Source organism: Lactuca virosa, chromosome 5 (genome assembly GCF_052849685.1).
Source record: "Lactuca virosa cultivar CGN04683 chromosome 5, Lactuca_virosa_CGN04683_v6, whole genome shotgun sequence".
NCBI lineage: Eukaryota > Viridiplantae > Streptophyta > Magnoliopsida > Asterales > Asteraceae > Lactuca > Lactuca virosa.
The window spans coordinates 388,086,412-388,106,425 of record NC_136430.1 but is presented as its reverse complement, the minus strand read 5'-3'; the positions used below and the strand labels follow the sequence as shown (position 1 = coordinate 388,106,425).

The 20,014-nt window shown below is 35.7% G+C and overlaps 2 protein-coding genes and 1 long non-coding RNA gene across 10 annotated transcripts; 2 read left to right on the top strand and 1 right to left on the bottom strand.

The window, feature by feature from the left end:
* Window positions 1–5,149: 5,149 nt before the first annotated feature.
* On the top strand, window positions 5,150–8,288 carry LOC145111841 (uncharacterized). 3 transcript variants are annotated; one of them, XR_013710358.1, is made up of 5 exons: window positions 5,150–6,102; window positions 6,229–6,452; window positions 6,985–7,033; window positions 7,181–7,227; window positions 8,085–8,288. It is a non-coding gene; the product is annotated as an uncharacterized LOC145111841 (long non-coding RNA). The 3 variants fall into 3 exon arrangements; XR_013710357.1 differs by having other exon boundaries at window positions 7,181–7,919; XR_013710356.1 differs by having other exon boundaries at window positions 7,181–8,288.
* A 1,366-nt stretch (window positions 8,289–9,654) lies between these two features.
* LOC145117545 (uncharacterized) lies at window positions 9,655–10,936 on the top strand. Its single transcript, XM_079053837.1, has 2 exons — window positions 9,655–10,654; window positions 10,747–10,936. The coding sequence occupies exon 1, from the start codon at window positions 9,661–9,663 to the stop codon at window positions 10,630–10,632; it is 972 nt and encodes a 323-aa protein (XP_078909963.1). The 5' UTR covers window positions 9,655–9,660; the 3' UTR covers window positions 10,633–10,654; window positions 10,747–10,936.
* A 4,582-nt stretch (window positions 10,937–15,518) lies between these two features.
* Window positions 15,519–19,417, bottom strand: LOC145117709 (pre-mRNA-splicing factor ATP-dependent RNA helicase DEAH10-like). 6 transcript variants are annotated; one of them, XR_013712759.1, is made up of 9 exons: window positions 18,892–19,417; window positions 18,355–18,725; window positions 18,123–18,233; window positions 17,807–18,022; window positions 17,458–17,691; window positions 17,244–17,359; window positions 16,735–16,825; window positions 16,169–16,221; window positions 15,519–16,081 (listed from the first exon to the last, which is right to left on the bottom strand). XR_013712759.1 is itself a non-coding variant. In XM_079054019.1 (9 exons), exons 4-6 carry the CDS (start codon window positions 17,843–17,845, stop codon window positions 17,316–17,318), a joined length of 243 nt encoding a protein of 80 aa, XP_078910145.1. In that variant the 5' UTR covers window positions 17,846–18,022; window positions 18,123–18,233; window positions 18,355–18,725; window positions 18,892–19,417; the 3' UTR covers window positions 15,519–16,081; window positions 16,169–16,221; window positions 16,735–16,825; window positions 17,244–17,315. The 6 variants fall into 6 exon arrangements, 2 of the variants coding, with proteins under 2 accessions (XP_078910145.1, XP_078910144.1); XR_013712761.1 differs by having other exon boundaries at window positions 17,244–17,348; XR_013712760.1 differs by having other exon boundaries at window positions 17,479–17,691.
* Window positions 19,418–20,014: the final 597 nt, after the last annotated feature.

Genomic DNA, 20,014 nt, shown 5'->3' with positions numbered 1-20,014 from the left:
TTTTTTTAAAAGTTTAATGACTAAATGAGCACAATTTTAAAATTTAGGTGATTAAATGACCACAAATTCAACAGTTAAGTGACAAAACAAAAAATTAAGTGACTAAATGAGTACAAAGCCAAAAGTTTGATTACCTTTTAAAACTTAAAAAACGTTAAATGACAAAATGAACACAAAACCAAAAGTTAAGTGACCAAAAACCTAAACCAATTTTAAAAATATTTTTAATTTTTTTAGAAGGTTCTAAAAACATTGTAAAACCGTTCAAATAAAAGTTTACGAAATGTAAAAAAGTTGTAAAAAGTGAAAAAAAAAAGTTCAAATTGTTTATTAAAAAGGTTGTACAAATTTATATATATAGTATTTGTTAAAATACTTTGAAATAATTTGTTAAAAAGTTAATTTGTAAAGAAAGACTAATTTTGGAACGAAATTGTAAAAGACTAAAAAAAATTGGATGAAGATCGTAACAAAATCCGAAGCTTTGGTCAAAATTCTTAAATTGTAAAATGATTTACCACAAGTAAAACCAAAACAAAAATATATATATATATATATATATATATATATATATATATATATATATATATTATTTTATAATACATATTTTAATACCAAAGTCTTAAAAACAGTGAGATGAATTTTTGGTCTTTGGATTTCATTTGAATGGTTAGGATACTCATCCATATCAATAGATTTAAACCAATCAAAATCAAGTATCTATACCTTCTTATAAAAAGTTTATAAATATGGGCCCCACCAAAATTAAGACTAAGTCTTAAAATACGAGAGTGGATTTTGGCAATTGGATCTAATTTACATGATTTGGATCTAATTTTAATGGTCTAAGACGGTGATCCTTGAGAATAAGAATCAGCCAATCAAAATAATAGGATTACATGTTTAACTTTTACAAAAAGCACTCTCTTCATTATATAAACTCTAGCACCCGTATTATACTCTCACATTATTTCTCTTTCTAGAAAGCACTCTCTCAAACGTAGCCCCAACTTATCTTTCTTTATTTCTCTGTTTTTGTTTTTTTTCAGCCTCATTATCTTTCTATACACCACCACGTAGCACTTTCTTCACACACATCTTTTCCTGTCAAAATAAAAAGTAGCATAAGAAAAATCTATAAATTTATCGTTTGCTTATTCATTACTAGAAAAACAGTCTTTTACGACGCGCAATGCGTATCGTAAAACGCTCAGACGACGCGCAAATGCATGTCAAGGAAGGCCTTGTCATAACGAGAGACGACACACTTTTGCGCGTCGTCTATTTACGACGCGCATTTACGACGCGCATTTACGACACGCATTTGCGACGCGCAGTTACGACACGCAATGCGTATCAAGGAAGGCCCTGTCATAAAGGAAGACGACACGCATTTGCGTGTCGTAGCCTTACGACGAGCATCTAGGACACGCATTGCGTATCATTAAAGCCTCTGTCATAAATGAAGATGACACGTATTTGCGTGTCATAATTTTAAATGTTTTAAAAATATATATATTTTTGATAGAATTACTAGTTTTCAAATTAAACAACAGATTGAAATTATCATAATAAAAAATAAAATACCATACATAAGAACAATAATTCATTTCAAAAAAATATCACATGTCAAACAACACTACATGTCAACACTAATAACACTTAAAACCATGCTTTTTCCTGCATTTGGAGCACCTACTATTCCTATATCAGCAACCAACTTTAGGTCCAATTCCAGCCACCTGTAAAAGAACAACATTAGAAGATCAACATTTGCTTGATTTGATGATTCAACATTAGCAGCAGCACATAAAGGTATAGGAGCATAGATTAAAAAAAAAGAGGTAGCAAGATGAAGTAGAAAGGAGAAAAGATTACTTACAAATGACCCCAAAATGATGCCAAAGACTGAAGCAAGTCAGATAAGTTTAGGCCGTCATCTTTTAGCTTTTCACGACCCCCTTGTACAAGCCGTTCGATCACAACATATTCCAAAATATCATACTCAAGCTGCAGAGAAAACCACCAGACATTTATTGCAAATTCAATCAAAACAACCAGAAAGGGTAACTTACAATGTCAAACACTCGGTTTGGATCCAAATTGAAGTTCCCGATTAACGACTGCAAAAAAGAATCAATTAGTGAAAAATAACAGGTATGGGACAAAGTAGGAAGTCAGAATATTTTATAGTAGATGTCAAACCTTGATTATGCCAACCATTGATGTTGATGTATTTTCATAACAAACTTCAGAACCTTGACAAAGAAGGGTAACCTACAATTTGAGAGCAACTAACAAAATAAGGAACACCAATCATGCATGGAGTAGATGACTACAAAACAAAAAAGAATGGAAGATAAAGTGTTTCCCCTTTCAAGCAACCACATACACCGAAGTAGCTCTAAATTACAACTGTTTTCCCTCCCAATCCACATATAAGTAACTTATAAGCATTAACCAATTTTGAAGCTAAACAAAGTTAACTTTTCGTTAAACTGTAGGTATAGTTTTTTACAATGTTCTTCCACCCGATAGGTAAGAAACTGTGTGTGCAACAATTATATCATGTATTAAAGTATGGTTTCTCTAATAGGTTCTCTTCATCTCAGTTGGGTCATGGGTGTGTTTTGCTCCACCCGTTATACTACAGTTCACACTTGTTTTTTTATACAATGTTCAAGAAAATTTCCTTCATCAGATTATAAAATACTAGAATATGATCTATCTTCTTAAAACAGGAGAACTCTTTCCCCAAGGGAATTGCAACCCTTCGAAAGGATTTCAATGCAAGAAACTTAAAAGTAGGAATTCAGGACTAAGCTACATAAGCTATGATTTATTGATCATATACCCTTTTAGATCATTAAATATCAATGTCAAGATAAAATAGACCAAATATTAATGCTGACATCACTAGAGATGAGATGCAAGCACAATGTCAAACTCAAAACAGAACCAGCTGAAACTGAAAGTGTCCTTAGAGTAGAAGAATGATACCAGCTTGGCATAGCCTTCGCTTTTTTCTGGAAGAAGGTTGAATTTGGTTTGTTGATAAAGAAGATGAGTGTTAACCCTGACCTGTAAACAAGCACACATAAACATCAACAGAAGGAGAAAATTATGTTGGGATTACTCTCCCAATAGCTGATGTATTTGCATCAAATACAAAATACCATCAATAGGTTTTTAGCAACCTAACTACTGGAAGGAACTATATTTATAAAGACTTAAACATAAGGGGCAGATACAGCTGATCGTAAAATTTGTAAATCCAATTATAGAGAACTAAATAAAAAAGGTAACTTTCAAACCTACCTCTTTTGACTTCAAATCAGTGGCCTTTATCTTAATCATCTCTGAATCCCATTAGATTTCTTCTTGTAAACTCCCAATCAAGTGGTACACTCACTCTTAGTGCTCCGAAAACATGGAATACTGAAGTTACAATGTACTTTTTAGCACTGTCTATCAATGATGAAAAATATAAATTACCTCACACCGTTCATGGAACAGCCTCAAAGGGACTACAGAATGTTCCTGTTGGATTAGTGTCTAAGCTCGTAACTATATTTGGTAAGTACTTGACCCGGTTGTGCATGGTCCTTTTGGGTTGCCTTCACTAGAGCAACTTGACAGGGTGATTTATGAAGAGAGAGGTTATTATGGTTTATTGATATATTATATGAATAATATATTAAAGGAGAAATCATATAGTTTAATTAATATTAGACAAGAATTAATTAAGAATTAATTATGTGGCTAAAAGATATTAATTAAATAACCGGGACTTAAACTGTCAAATGTGTGATAGTTGGATATTGGGCTGAGAAGCCTTATGGACTAGGCATGGACGAAATTAGGAATGTGTCCATCCTAATTTCGGCCATAAGGGCCCTATTCTAGAAGCTTCCTTGGATTGCTTAAGGCCTAAGTTGTCCATTAGGGTTTTGACTGAAACCCTAGCAGCACAAGTATATATAGAAACCCTAGGGCATCAGTTTTCGGTCACTTGAAACCCTAGATAGTTCCATAGCCGAAATTGTGCCTCTCCCCTCTCTTCAATATCATCCTCTTGCTTGTGTGGTGTTTATAAGCCATTAGAGGGGTGACATTTGTGACTCTAAGCTCCAATACAAGAAGATTCAAGCCATTGTTGAAGAGGTAATCATCTAGATCTGTTTCCATATGATAATTTCAAAATATGTATGCTAGATCTAGGATTCATAAGGCTTGGATGAATTGCATGTACAATAGAGAAGCCTAGATCCAAGCTTTAGGGTTTGCATGAGCACATAGGATGTTGTTTTGGCTCAAACTCATCAGTGGTATCAAAGCCTTCATTGGTTTCTATAGTATTTGGTGCCTAGTATTTCAGTCATGCTTTGAAAATTCATTTTTTGGCCCTCTGACTAAAGAACTCGTCGAGTCCCAATGAGGAACTTGACGAGTTGGATGAACTCGACGAGTCCACATTGGGAACTCGGCGAGTTTAGCTGTCAGACAGAGGATATCTCGGGATTTCTTGCTGTTTTGCTAAAGGATAATTACCATAACTATTTTTAACTAATAAAATCCGATTTTTATTGTTATTATATGATTATCATTACTAAAACAAAAGATAATTACCAATTAATTGAATAATAAATTCCTTATGTGATAAAATTTAATTATTTGATGAATTATCTAGTGATTAAAATACAATAGATCAAATTTAGATAATCATTAAATTAAATGTTTAATTTAAAATTATTTTCTATTTGATCCTATGTGTTTTGAAAAGTTCAAAACTTGCCCTCAAGTTTTGAAATTTAAATTTTAATTAAAAGTTTAATTTGAATTATTTAAATTTCAAACCCTAGAATTTTACAAGTTTAAAATTCAATCCTATACTTTATTTATTAGAAGATTAATATATATATATATATATATATATATATATATATATATATATATATATATATATATAATAAGCATTTAGCATTTTGCTGAATTTTAAGGTACAAGGTAATCAACAACATGTACAACCGTTTTAAGCATTAAAAAGTATCTAATCTTATCTGGTCAAAGTCAAAAACTCAATACGTGATTCAAAAGTCATATAAATTGAAATTCAAATTCATTCGCAAAGTTTCTAGGCTTTTGACCTGCGTGCGTAAATTTCCGCAAAAATGTTTCATTGCTGGTTTATCTTCACTTTATAAAGCATTTCCACTCTATCTCTCTCTACCACCGTTTCCCCTGGTTTGCTTACTCCACCTGTAAATCTTGATACATCGCCACCCTCATAGACCCATTTTCTCTATCTTCTACCACCATAGAAGTCTTCTAACCATCAGTTGTAGGTATTTATAAGAAAAATCTCATCCCTTTCTCCTCTCATACTCTTATTTCACAACTAAATTTTTTTGTTTTGGTTATTCAACTTGAAATAACTTGAAATCGATCGTCTTTTGTTCTCTGCATCTCTGCCATCCCGACAAAGCACATAGCTACAGAGCCCTCAAAATTTATTCTCCGCCGTTTGAAACCCTAAGGCATCGTTTCCACCATGATAAACACACCACCACCATCGCACCTCTTCCTCCATCTACCTCTCTCTCGAACACCATTGCACCATCGCGATTTTGAGTTTTGTTGTTCTGATCTGGGACCCTCACAGGCTTCGCCTTCTTCACCAATCACAACCATGACTACATATCTGGTACCGTCCCTTTAGCCGATTGAATCAGTCAGCAGGAGATACAATCTATAAGGCATTTCCTCTCTCTGTACTATTAAGATGGCGTTTCCTTCAACAACTCATCATCACCATCTCTCTCTAAAAAACCCTAAAATCCATCACCACCCTGCCATCCCTCATATTCTCTAAAAATAAATCACCATAAACACTAGATGACTTCACCTTCTCCACTACCAAGTACCCCTACTGCTTCAACTATTTCAAAGTCTTCCAACCACTATATCCTTAAATTCCTTCAATGTGCAGATGGTTTCAATTTGAGGTTAGATTGAAGCCTTTGAAGCCCACCGACCACCTTCTGCTTTGTTTATCGTCGTTGTTGCTTCAACTGCCACTATCTTCTCCTTTTTCTCATCAAGGTAACAACTCCCCTCATATTGTTTAGCGATATCTCTTTAACTCTCTGAATTGTATATGTTTGTGACTACATACATTTAATGGATTTCTTATATTCTCTCCAATTTTCCACTTTTCTCTGTTTTTAGGAATGGGGAGGAAAAGAAAGATGTAGAAATTTGGGTTTTTGACCTTGGTTATATTTGTTCTCTCCATTTTAATCTAATTTCTTTTATTATTGTTTAGTCCACTGATATTTCTTTCTAAAGAAATGGAAACTAATTGCAAAAGCTGCTGTCTTTGTGTCTCTGTTTTGCAGCTCAATGCATTGTCATTATTGTTGTTGCTTTGGATTTAGTTTCAAACAAAAAAGGTAATATGCTTTCCTTTTCCCCCTATTTTATCTTATGAACTCCTTAAGCCATCTTTACTACACAGAAATTACATGATAGAAATTGAATTCTTTCAATTTCTCTTGTTTGGTTAGTAGGAAGAATAACTCCTTAGGCCGATGTTTCTAAAATGATGCTATTTTGTTACTTTTTTTGGTTTGCAAACTCTCCTAATGAAGTATGTAATGGTGTTGCTACTGTTCTGTTTCAAGCTTGCTACTACTGGTGTTTACACATGGCTCTTAAAGTTTCTTGAATAATATATTTATGCTCCTATTCATAGTGAAACTTATCAGAAGAAATGACATTTTTATTTGATTTTTTTTTCAGTAAACTCTATTCTTTTTAATTGAAATTCGAATGTCATTTAAGGAAGTTTCTGCAAACATTTGATATATTTTACTAAGAAATACACATATGTATAAACAGAAGATTAAGTATTTGATTACTAATTGTTACAACAATAATCAAAATGTTTTCCTTTTTTTCTCATTGATTTATTCTTTTTTTCAGATATTAAGGTGATTGTCTATACTAAATTTGACATGTTTTACTGAGAAAGGTATGATTCCACAAGGCATACATCTGCGATTTTCTGTTTATGAAGATGATGTTTTTATATGTGTGTGATAAACATATCATATAGTGAATTGTAAACATTTCACATTATTGATTTTGTTTCTTTTTTTTTATGTGTATCTTGTGGCAGGCTCTCCCAAGACATCAAAAATAGATTGTCTTTACCAAATTTGACATGTACATCTCTTATTTGTAAAGGTTTCTTGTAACTAAGTTGGTTGACTTCACACAAAATAATTATATAAACCAAGCTAGCTGTGAGTTAGCAAATACAAAGTTATAACAATAAAAGAGAAAACAAAACAAGCTAAGGAGCAAAACAAAGCTACCAAAAGCAAACAACTCGGTAGATGCGCTCCAACAGAAACCAAATGCCAAACATAGCAATGAACTTATGCAATGGTAAAATACTCAACGCCAACAAGCAAGAAGAAAACCAACAAATGAAAACAAAAGAAGGAACCAACATGGCCAAACTAGACCACTCCAATAAACCCAACACCAGTAAACTAACCCACCCATCAACCCACAAGATGCAGGGGTAAAGTCGTCCAAACTCCAAACCAAACACTCTAAAACAATTAGGTTGTAACGTGTAGATCAATACTTGAATAATGGATATTCTTCATTCATAAGGAAACTAAAACCAAACATTTAAGGGTATAATGGTCAAAATTAGTAAAACTCTCCCACCAACCAATCTTGAATCATAAAGCACCAGATCAAGCATAAACAGAAGAAATCTTGATGAAACCTTCAGATGAATGCACTAAACATCGACCTGAAAAAGCTTTACAAGGGTAAGATGGTCATAGTAGTGGAAAAAGCTTCTACCAAATCAACTCCACACTAGGAACAATCATATATGGGTAATCTGGTCCAAGAGTCCAAAATCAATATATAAATCATTTGTTGCATTTACTTTTCTGTTAAATATTGCAGAACCATATTTATGTATATTGTAGAACCATAGCCAATTCCCCAAATTTACTCATTTTTTGCATTTACACATTTGTTATGTTTTTTTCTTGTAGTTGAAGTGGTCGCATGATGCACGTGGGCTTAATCTGTACCAAAGAAGTGACTAAGTGATAGGAAACATAATAGACATATGGCCATAGTCATACACATACTTTTGTTATCATCATACACATACTTTGCTATCATCCCTATTACTTTTTATTTTAAATTAATCTGTACTTCAAAAGTTAAAAGTAAAATTTCTTATGGTATGATCATATTATATAAATATTATATTATATTGCAAAGATATCATTTTGTGTGTTAGTTTTATAACATAGGTGTGTTGGCATTTGATCAATGCAAATTATATGATTATTTTTTTATAAGTTTCTAAAATACACTTATTTTATAATTTTATATTCCTATTTTAGTTAATTTTGTTACAAACCTTCTATTTGTTACAGTTAAAAGATATAATTTTAGAAAGATCACAAAGTTTGTTAAAACTTATTCACCCTCCGTAAAAGTTTTCAAATATGTATATTCTAATTTGAGGGTTTTCTTGTTTTATTCGTTAAATCATAAAATGGTGAGCATTACACTCAACAGAAAAAAATTTGAGTTTCATATAGTTATTGCAAAAAGATGATGTCAAATACGTAACAACATTGATGGAGAAATAAAACAAAACCTTAAAGAATGGATAATAAGAATAACTTTATGTTTAAAATACTAAAACTAAAAAAAAATCCCAAATAGTACATAATTATTATTTATTAGTACCGTATATTGAACATGTAGTCGAAATAAATTAATGAAACACATAATTTATAAACCCATCAACGAAAAAAATACTCGTCGCTTAGCGCGGGTAAACGGATAGTATATATATATATATATATATATATATATATATATATATATATATATATATAACTTAAATGCTAGTCTTACCGTTAGTAGGCCTCATTCACGAAACCGATCTATAAGAGGGGAGGGGGGGGGGGGGGTATAAGGTTATGGCCTATAAAATGGTCGTTTAATGGGTGTCCACTCTCACCTACCGCTTCCTTGATTGGTGAAGGGTCGTTAGCCGAACGGGTAAGATAGGGTAAACTTTCCTCATTAAAAGTATAATGAATTTATAAAGTACCTAAATGCTTTTTCAAAAAAATTCACAATCTTAGTTACTTTAGGCAAAAGTGAATTGATGCAATTCCATGAAATTACACTTTGTACCATTTCTAAGATGTTAGTGTAGCGTGTGTGGTTAACCGGCACACTAACTGGGCTCTAAGCAAAGGTTGAAAAGGGTGACTCGATGTTTTTCATAGTTCGATGGAGCGTGTGTGGTTAACCGGCACGTCGAAAAGGTGACTGTAACATTGGGGGCACCATGTATATTTGCATGGTTATTCACACCCGCTTTGTGATCCTCGGCATCCCAGTCACAAACTTGAGGGGCATATCGAGATTTAAACATGTCATTGAAAAGTTCAATGAATCTAAAAAGATCTAGGAGTTTTCAATACATTTAAAACTTATCTTTAATTTGTTTTTCATGGTGGAAATTAGTGAATCGTCATTCACTTACCTTCAAATTATTTGCTTGTTAGATTACGGCATCCCTCTTCTAATTTGTAAATAATGTTGTTGGATCCTAGCCCTGATTTCTCATTTGGGTGTTTAATCGGGGATTTATTTCTAATCAAAGTTTGTCTTTTTCTATTTCAGATGTCTAACGTGAACAACGCTTCCGGCTCAAATTCCTTTGGCTCGTTCTCTCTCATGAACATGTGTGGGAGAGTGATCTTTGACGGGTCCAATTTCAATGATTGGATCCACAACCACCGAATGGTCACTCGTTACGAGGACAAAGAGTATGTCCTCGATGAGAAGCTGAAGGAAATCAACATCAACACTGCCTCTGCTGAAGAAATCGCTGCCTTTGAGGCCCATGAGCGTGATGCCACGAAAGTCCATTGCATCATGCTGGCGACTATGACTGCAGAACTCCAGAAGTCCTATGAGGACATGTACCCCTATGAGATGCATCAAGATCTGTTGGACCGGTACCACCAAAGCGCTAGGCAAGAAAGGTACGAGATCATCACTTCGATGATCACTGCCAAAATGGGTAATGGAGAGTCCCTTACTGCTCATCTACAAAAGATGCAGAGATATGTTGACCGTCTACTAAAGTTAAATGTTAACTTTGATGAAGAGCTGGCAATTGACATCATCCTTCACTCCTTGCCTCCCTGCTACAACCAGTTATGCATGACCTACCACATGAACAAGGAGGGGGTTTTTTTGAGCAAGCTTCAGGGCTTATTAAGGACTGCTGAGAGCAACCTCAAAGACAAATATGTTGCATCAACTCCAACTCCTGATGCTGCCCCAGTCTTGGCAATTGGGCAAGGAAAGGGGAAGAAGAGGAAGGCTCCCTCAAAGGGCCACCATAAGGGAATGTCCCATGATGGTACCTCTTCTAGTGGAACCAATGTTGGTTCTGCTAAACCCAACTCCAACCCCAAGGAGGCAGAGTGCCACCACTGCCACGAAATAGGGCATTGGAAACGAAGTTGCCCGAAATATCTGCAAGATATCAAGGATTGAAAGATCAAGTCGTCCTACGCAGGTACTTACACTATTAAATCTAATGATTCATCACATGTTATTTCTTGGGTACTTGATACAGGATGTGGTTTTCACATTTGTTCTGATTTGCAGGGCCTAAGAAGAAATAAGGATGTGGAGCATGGGAAGATAAATCTAATCATGGGGAACAGAAGATCGTCGTCTGTCACCAAGATCGGAGTTTACTCTTTAGTGCTCAGTAGTGGATTAGGATTAGATTTAAATAATTGTTGCTATTCGCCAGATATGGCAAGAAACATCATTTCATTTCATGGTTTGTATAGACAAGGATTTAGATATTCATTTGATAATGAAAAGGATTCTATTAATGCTTATCTTAATGGTGTTTTCTATTTTGAAGCATTGCCTTGTAATGGAATATATGAAACTGTGATGGTTGTAGACAATTTAGGAAATGATGTGTTGTGTATTGATTCTTCCAATGATTTGGATAAAGCATGCTTGTGGCATTGTCGTCTTGGACATGTCAACAAGAAGCGCATAGCCCAACTCCAAAAGGATGGAGTGTTGGAGTCATTCGACCTAAGGGACGATGACGTGTGCGAGTCTTCTTTACTTGGAAAGATGACCAAGTCACCCTTCACTGGCACTTGTGCGATGGGTGAGGGTTTATTGGATCTCATACATACCGATGCATGTGGGCCCATTAGATCCACCACAAGGGATGTGTGCCGCTTCTACGTGACTTTTACCGACGGTTATAGCAGATACGACTATATCTACTTAATCAGACATAAGTCAGAAACCTTTGAAAAGTTCAAAGAGTTTAAACAAGAAGTGGAGAATCAGTTGGGCAGGAAAATCAAGATGCTTCGATCCGATCGAGGTGGAGAGTACCTAAGTCTTGAATTCCACGACTACCTCAAGGAATGCGGAATTGTTTCGCAATTGACGCCACCTAGGACACCGCAGTTGAATGGTGTGGCTGAGAGGCGTAATCGAACCCTGCTGGACATGGTTCGTTCCATGATGAGTCGTGCTTCGCTACCTATCTCATTCTGGGGGTATGCCTTAGAGACTATCGCCCATATCCTTAACTTAGTCCCTACGAAGAAGGTTGCCAAAACACCTCACGAGATGTGGACAGGGAAAGCTCCCTCGTTGGCACATATCAAGGTTTGGGGTTGCGAGGCTTTCGTAAGACGAGAGACTCACGACAAGCTCAAACCTCGTAGTGAGCGGTGTATTTTCATCGGCTACCCGCAGAAGTCCTTTGGATATCTCTTCTATAGACCGAGTGACAATGTTGTCTTCGTTGCGAGGAGAGGGGTTTTCCGAGAGCGAGAACTCATAAGCCAAGGGGACAGTGGGAGACAAGTCCATCTTGAAGAGCTTCAAGAATCGAACAATGAAGGAACCTATAACACTAGCGCTCAACCCGAGGAGGAAACTCCGGTTGAACCGATTGACGAGTCCTTACCTCTTAGACGTTCCGAAAGAGTTAGGGTTCAACCCCAGTTTTATGGTTTTCATATTACTACAGAAGGGGATACGTTCATTAGTGATAGTACACTAGTAAATTTGGACGAACCTAACAGCTACAAGGAAGCCATGGCGGGTCCGGAGTCTGCAAAATGGAAAAGGGGCTATGGACAGCGAGATTCAGTCCATGTATGACAACCAAGTTTGGAATTTGGTTGACAATGTGTCAGGTCGTAAGACGGTCGGGTGCAAATGGATCTTCAAGAAGAAGACCGACATGAATGGGAATGTACACACCAATAAGGCGCGATTGGTTGCGAAGGGTTTCACTCAAACTCCCGGAGTTGACTATGATGAGACCTTCTCACCGGTTGCGAAGATAAAATCTATTAGGGTGATGCTAGCCATTGTTGCATTTCATGACTATGAAATATGGCAGATGGACGTCAAAACCGCTTTCCTTAATGGGAAGTTGGCTGAGGATCAGCCAGAGGGTTTTGTCGATGCGAAGCACCCCAATAGAGTGTGCAAGCTTGAAAAATCCATTTATGGATTGAAGCAAGTATCTCACAGATGGAATCTTTGTTTCGAAGAGAAAGTCAAAGAGTTTGGTTTTATGCGAAGCGAGGATGAATCATGTGTATATGTTAAAGCTAGTCGGAGTATAGTGAGCTTCCTCGTATTGTATGTCGATGACATACTACTCATAGGAAATGACATCCCAACCCTGCAGGAAGTCAAGTCCTGGCTTAGGAAGTGCTTCGCTATGAAGGACCTCAGAGATGCTGCCTATATTTTGGGAATAAGGATAGTGAGAAATAGAAGTAAGAGACTAATAGGACTTAGTCAGAACACTTACTTGGACAAGGTGCTAAAGCGTTTTAGTATGGAGAATTCTAAGAAAGGGGAGTTACCAATCCAAAGTAATGCCAAGTTGAGTAAGACTCAAAGCCCGAGTTCCGAAGTCGAGATAGCAGAGATTAGCCGAGTACCATTCGCTTCCACAGTTGGCTCGATTATGTCTGCTATGACTTGTACTCGCCCTGATGTGGCCTTCGCTTTGAGCATGGTCAGCAGATATCAGGGGAACCCTGGCAAAGCACATTGGACCGCAGTCAAGAATATTCTTAAGTACCTTCGGAGGACCAAGGAATGGTTTCTAGTAGTCTGTGGGAGTGATGACTTAAGGGTGCGAGGGTATAGTGACGCCAGTTTTCAGACCGACAGGGACAACTACTGTTCACAGTCGGGTTTGGTCTTTACTCTTAATGGAGGAGCAGTGACTTGGAAAAGTTCCAAGCAGGAGACCGTAGCTGATTCAACGTGCGAATCAGAGTACATAGCGGCGAGCGAAGCGTCAAAGGAGGCGATATGGTTGAAGAACTTCATTGGAGACCTTGGAGTTGTGTCGGCCATAAAGGAGCCCATGTAAATTTTCTGTGATAATGAAGGAGCAGTTGCCTTGACCAAGGAACCGATGGATCATGGCAGATCTCGACATATCGACAGGAAATATCATTTCATTAGACATCGGGTAAAAGAAGGCTCCTCGTAGTGAAGAGGGTATCGTCAGAAGATAACCCGGCAGATCCCCTTACGAAGGGACTGAATAGGGTTAAGCACTTGCAGCACGCTAGGAGCATCGGGCTGAAGAACGATATTAGTTTAGAATTGATAGCTTCGAAACGTGTAATAGATAAATGTAATTGACATTTGATGATTAAATAAAAGAGTATTATTTATAAGTAATGTAACTGTCTTATATTGATTATTTACCTATTGTTTCACTTTGCATGTTTTTTGACTTCCTGAATGATAAGATTATTCGAACGTTCCACAGTCGCTCATACTTTGGGAGTAGGTATGAAAGAAGATTGTCATGAATTGGTGTGTAGATTGTCTAAAGTGTATTAGACATAGCAAAAGTGTGCTACAACGTTCATGGGTGCTTATGAACAGGATTTGAGCATTGGATTAGACCCACGCTTGATGGTATCACTTCATGGAATTTATCTCGAGTGATCGCAAGACGATAATATCATATGGTTTTAAAACCAAGATATATGGTTTATTATTTGCAAGTTGGTTGTGCATTGATAATGCGTAAACACATCAGTAACTTGATGTTATAAAACACATTGTTGTGCATAAATTGATGAGTGAATGGTAAATGCATATAAGTCGAAGTTTATATGTTCCTTTTATCCTAAGAGGGTAAAAGTGATATCTGAGCCCCTCGATGATTTGGTTTGACTTATGTGTCGGCCCCGGTCAGGACTGAATTGATATGTTCAATTAAGTTCTATGTCAGACAAATCAGAGATCGAGAAACAAACTGCTGGACAATAAGTGTGATTATGTTCCATGTAATTATCCACACGATATCTAGAACGGAGGACTATACGATTCCTTATCTAAAGGACAGGTTACTGATAAGATCAGAGTTCGACAGCGTCTTTGAGAGCTACGATTGCTAATCGGATTGTACCTACATTATAGTTACTAGACTTATCCACGTGGAAGACTGTTGGATTAGTGTCTAAGCTCGTAACTATATTTGGTAAGTACTTTACCCGGTTGTGCATGGTCCTTTTGGGTTGTCTTCACCAGAGCAACTTGACAGGGTGATTTATGAAGAGAGGTTATTATGGTTTATTAATATATTATATGAATAATATATTAAAGGAGAAATCATATAGTTTAATTAATATTATACAAGAATTAATTATGTGGCTAAAAGATATTAATTAAATAACGGGGACTTAAACTGTCAAATGTGTGATAGTTGGATATTGGGCTGAGAAGCCTTATGGACTAGGCATGGACGAAATTAGGGATGTGTCCATCCTAATTTCGGCCATAAGGGCCCTATTCTAGAAGTTTCCTTGGATTGCTTAAGGCCTAAGCTGTCCATTAGGGTTTTGACTGAAACCCTAGCAGCACAAGTATATATAGAACCCCTAGGGCATCAGTTTTCAGCCACTTGAAACCCTATAGAGTTCCATAGCCGAAATTGTGTCTCTCCCCTCTTTGAAACCCTATAGAGTTCCATAGCCAAAATTGTGTCTCTCCCCTCTCTTCAATATCATCCTCTTGTTTGTGTGGTGTTTGTAAGCCATTAGAGGAGTGACATTTGTGACTCTAAGCTCCAAGACAAGAAGATTCAAGTCATTGTTGAAGAGGTAATCATCTAGATCTGTTTCCATATGATAATTTCGAAATATGTATGCGAGATCTAGGATTCATAAGTCTTGGATGAATTGCATGTACAATAGAGAAGCCTAGATCCAAGCTTTAGGGTTGACATGAGCACATAGGATGTTGTTTTGGCTCAAACCCATCAGTTCCACCATCCACTTTGCCTAAAAGAACACAAAACCATGTCACTGGCATATAATGCCTAAGTGGGAATGCATTGAAAATGAGAAAAAACATGAACATCTGTCATAACCTTGTAATGATGAGATATTAATAATGTTTGGTTACAGGAATTGATTAAAGACCACATGCTAAGTTCTATGTGATCGAGTACATGTATGTCAGCCTCTACAGCCTCGGTTAATAATTTGTTTTAACCTCTCTTTGTAGTGTAAAGAATAAGAATATCATAATACATATTCTTAGGTCCAGCTACAACAGTTAAGAGTAAATCAAATATGCTGCTGATTTGTATTATTAGAACATTGGAATGTTCAAATATGTGATCGAGTACATGTATGTCAGCCACTATATATATATATATATATATATATATATATATATATATATATATATATATATATATGCTGCAGTCCAAAAATTTGTAAGCAATAGCCCAAATCAAGTCGCTTTGCTGAAAAAACATTATAATGCTCAAATGCTTCATCATCATTGGGAAGTAGATGTGCATATCTGAATCAAATAAGGAAGTCCAAGTCTATCAAGAGAAGTGGGTTCAAAATAACTTCATTCAAGTACCAAGCATCACCCTAAGCCCGATTAACGACTGCAAAGAATCAATTAGTTAAAAAAAACAACTGAATAGGTATGGGACAAAGTAGGAAGTCAGAATATTTTTTAGAAGATGTCAAACCTTGATTATGCCAATCGTTGCTGCTGATGTATTTTCAGAACAAACTTCCGAACCTACAACCGAGATAAGTATGATGGTTAGAACATGAGCAAAACAAAAGATTCTACTCGGAATCTATTTTCATCCTGATAAAAGATATGCACAGAGTGATGATCTGTAATGACCTATTTTCATTTGAAACTATTTAGGTCCATCTGTAATTGCTGTAGTGAAGAGAAACTAATGTATCCAAAATCTGTTTTCAAACTATTAATGTCATTGACTTTACTTCCATGATTGATGATCTTTTATTTAGCAGGTTCTTAAACAAATTCATGGAAAGACATCCAAATTCGATGGGAACAACGAAAAATAAGTTAAAGAGCAATAATCAAGGCTATCACCATAGCCTTGATTTATGCCAACATGTACTGACATTTACAGTAACAATAGAGGAACAAATTCCATCAGATTTCTCAAAAATATTGATGCCAACTAACTCAAAAAGACAATAAAAACTATTTTTATATATATTTTCACAGAACGTAATTTGGTAATTAAAAGAAACAAGAAAACTATAAGCTCACCTGTCATCCCATCATGCAAGTCGGCTGGCTGAAAGTGCTATCAACTCATGTATTGTCCTAGGTATATTATTACCACCAGCAAAAAAAGTTCCTAGATAAAGGGTAAGTTGGTAATTAGCTAAAAACAAATAAAATATGAGGAAAAAAACAGAAAGGCAAATTATCAGTATCATTGCTATCAGCTTCCTGTTCTTCAGCTTTTATTAATGGCTTCATGTGACTTTGTTGTTCATTATCTGTTAAGTTTTCATAAAACAAGATCTAGGAAAGGTAATAACAAAATTCGTAGGTTCCTAGCAGAAGCATAGGATAAAAGAAAGTTAGATACACCATAAAATATCAAAAAGTAATAATTCAAAGAGTCATAAAAAGAAAGTTTTCATAAAAAAGAAAGTTAGATACACCTAGGTTCCTAGCAGAAGCATAAGAAAAAAGAAAGTTACTAGTATGTACTGTCACTTGTTCATGAACCTACTTTCATAGAAAAAAAAATATAGCATTATATTTACCTATCGGGTTTCTCCATGAAGTCAAATCCAAGTATATCATCAACACCAAGAGCACTAAGCTGCAAAATAACATTAGACGGAAGCATTTCCCAGCTCCTTCACCCCCTGCACGCCCACTGCAACATTAGAAAAAATTTAAATTCAAATCACATTTCCATCTTATTTTATTATATTCCCTGCCATCTCAAAATAAAAAAGCAATGTTTGACTTGACACTTAGTTTAATGATGCAGACATGGCTTTATATTTGGTCCCTGTAGATGTAGATGTGAAATCAATGTGCTTAACTCCTTTGAAGAGCTTGAGCTTTTGAAGTTTTAACAACAATTAGAGACTCAATGCCACTATCAGGAGAGTAACTCCTCACTTTCACCAATCCAGGATCAATCACATACTTAATTCCAGGTATTGTCACTGATGTTTCAGCAATGATAGTTTCCAGTATTACCTACAGTAACAAACACACCAATTCAACTTCAGGAAAGTAATTAGGGGTGTAAAGGAAAAGCAAAACAGAAACAGTTTTATAGAGTTCTTAATAAGGGGTGTAGCTACTAGTGTACCTTTCTGAATCCAACAAGAGCATGTGCAAATATTTTCATTTGTCCAAATTGAATGACAAAGATTGACAAGCTGCTGTTGCTTTCTATATATCTCAACAGATGAAAGTGAAGACGGATGACCAAGAAAGAACTCTTTCCAAATAGTCAAAATACATAACCTAAGTGATTAATACCCCTTTACAACCTTTAAACTCCACCTCACAACCTTGGAAAAATCTGAAAATGTAACTATGTAAGAACCTTGGAAAAATACTTTATCTAGCTTTCATCACACATCATAGCATAAGAGATCAGAAAGACTACAAGCAACACTCACATCCAGTTGAAATTTCAAATACCATCTTCATGGGTAAAATCATCCAACTTGAATCTAAATTAGGTCACCGCATGACAGGAGATGATATTTTACTTGATTCCACATCAACAACTGATTATGCAAAGTGAAACATGAATTAGTTCTCATAGATCATGAGAATTACATTTATATTGTATGTTTGAAACTCCAAATAGAAAACTAGATAATGTACAATAGTAAATCTTATACATACCAGCATCAGGTAGAATGGCCATATTAGGTTCAGATCCTTGAGCCATCACAATAGCCTCTTCACAAACTTCAACAGACAAAGATGATTCAACATTCTTTTGAGTATCAGGAGCTCTATCGACATCCATGTCCGTATCCTTAAAATCCAAATGCAATGTTGTGTATCCTCTCTCATTGAAAGTAAAACCTTGATCCATAGAGACATCTTCTGGCTCCAATGATTGCGTTTTTTATCACCCACATCTTCTGGCTCCATCCCTTATGTGGAATTAACCTTCGTTATTACGTGCAAAGTTTTTTTTTTGGAATGGAAGACCTGCTGTATACTCACTGCTGCTTGCGTTTCCAACTATCAAACACCACCGAGACCACCTGCAACAAGGAAGCACGAACAAAGAAGAAAGAAAAATATTCATCTATGGGGGAGAGAGATGAGAGAAAACCCGGTGGAGGGGGAGAGACGAGAAGGTGGATGCATCGATTAGAGAGAAAACAAACTCAGAGAGTGGAGTGAAGTCGGATTTAGGAAAAGTTGTACCAGTTTTAGGGAGAAATCGAAGCAGTTGGTCTTTGTTGTTGATCTTCTTTGCCGCGATTACTGGCTCGTGAATAGAGAGAAAGGTTAGGGTTTCTTGATTGAGAGAACGGTTAGGATTGATAGAATTTACGAGAAAGATCTTGCGGAAGGAGTTGATAAAGCCCGACGCTGTGACGATGACCATATGGGATAACGAACGTCTGATTCCGGCGCAGGTGCAATATGCGTGCATTGATGCTTTTTCTGAGTTATAGAATGGGGAGGTTCTTGATTGAGAGAACCTGAACTAATTCGAAGTTGAATTCACAGTTTTTGATCTAAGGCACCGTTTCTCAAGAACAAATTAGGGTTCTTAATATTTAGGGATTTATGATTTAGGGTGATTTGGCGAGTGGTAGTAGGCGGGATGTTTAATTTTTTTGGAATGGAAAATGGTTATGAATGATTTAGGGTTTAGCAGAGGATTTTAGAAGGAGAAGAAGGAGTATCAGCCGGGGTATTTAATTTTTTTGGGATTTCATTTTCTAAAAAAATACCGACAACGCTCCTTCTTAAAAAAAATATATATATAAACTTTACACGACACGCTTTTTATGATAGGACCCTCCATATTTCTTTTTTTTTTCTTTTTTGACACTAATTTCAGTTCACGCATAAATGCGTGTTCTCTATCCTTCAAATTTTAAAAAAGATGACATTATTTTTAGGGTGCACGCTTTTACGTATCGTAAATCACTGCGTGTCATTGTTTGCGCGTCATTAAACGGTTATAACAACCATGTTGGTGTAGTATGTACAAAAGAAAGATCTTAGGAACCTAATGTGGACAAAATTAAAACTTATTACCTTTTTTTAAAGGTTATATACAACAATATTGGTGTAATATATAAAAAAAAACCTTAAGAACCTAATATGGACAAAGTTAAAACTTTATTAACTTCCAAGGTCATTAACCGGTCAACCCCTTAATTTCAAAAGGTTGACATAAATCCTTATGGTCAATATTATATTATTATTAAAAAGTATTTAACATTGTTTTTTATAGAGGAACTATTATCACTATATTTAATTCGCAATAGGGAAAATTACATATATATATATATATATATACCCTTATTAAACA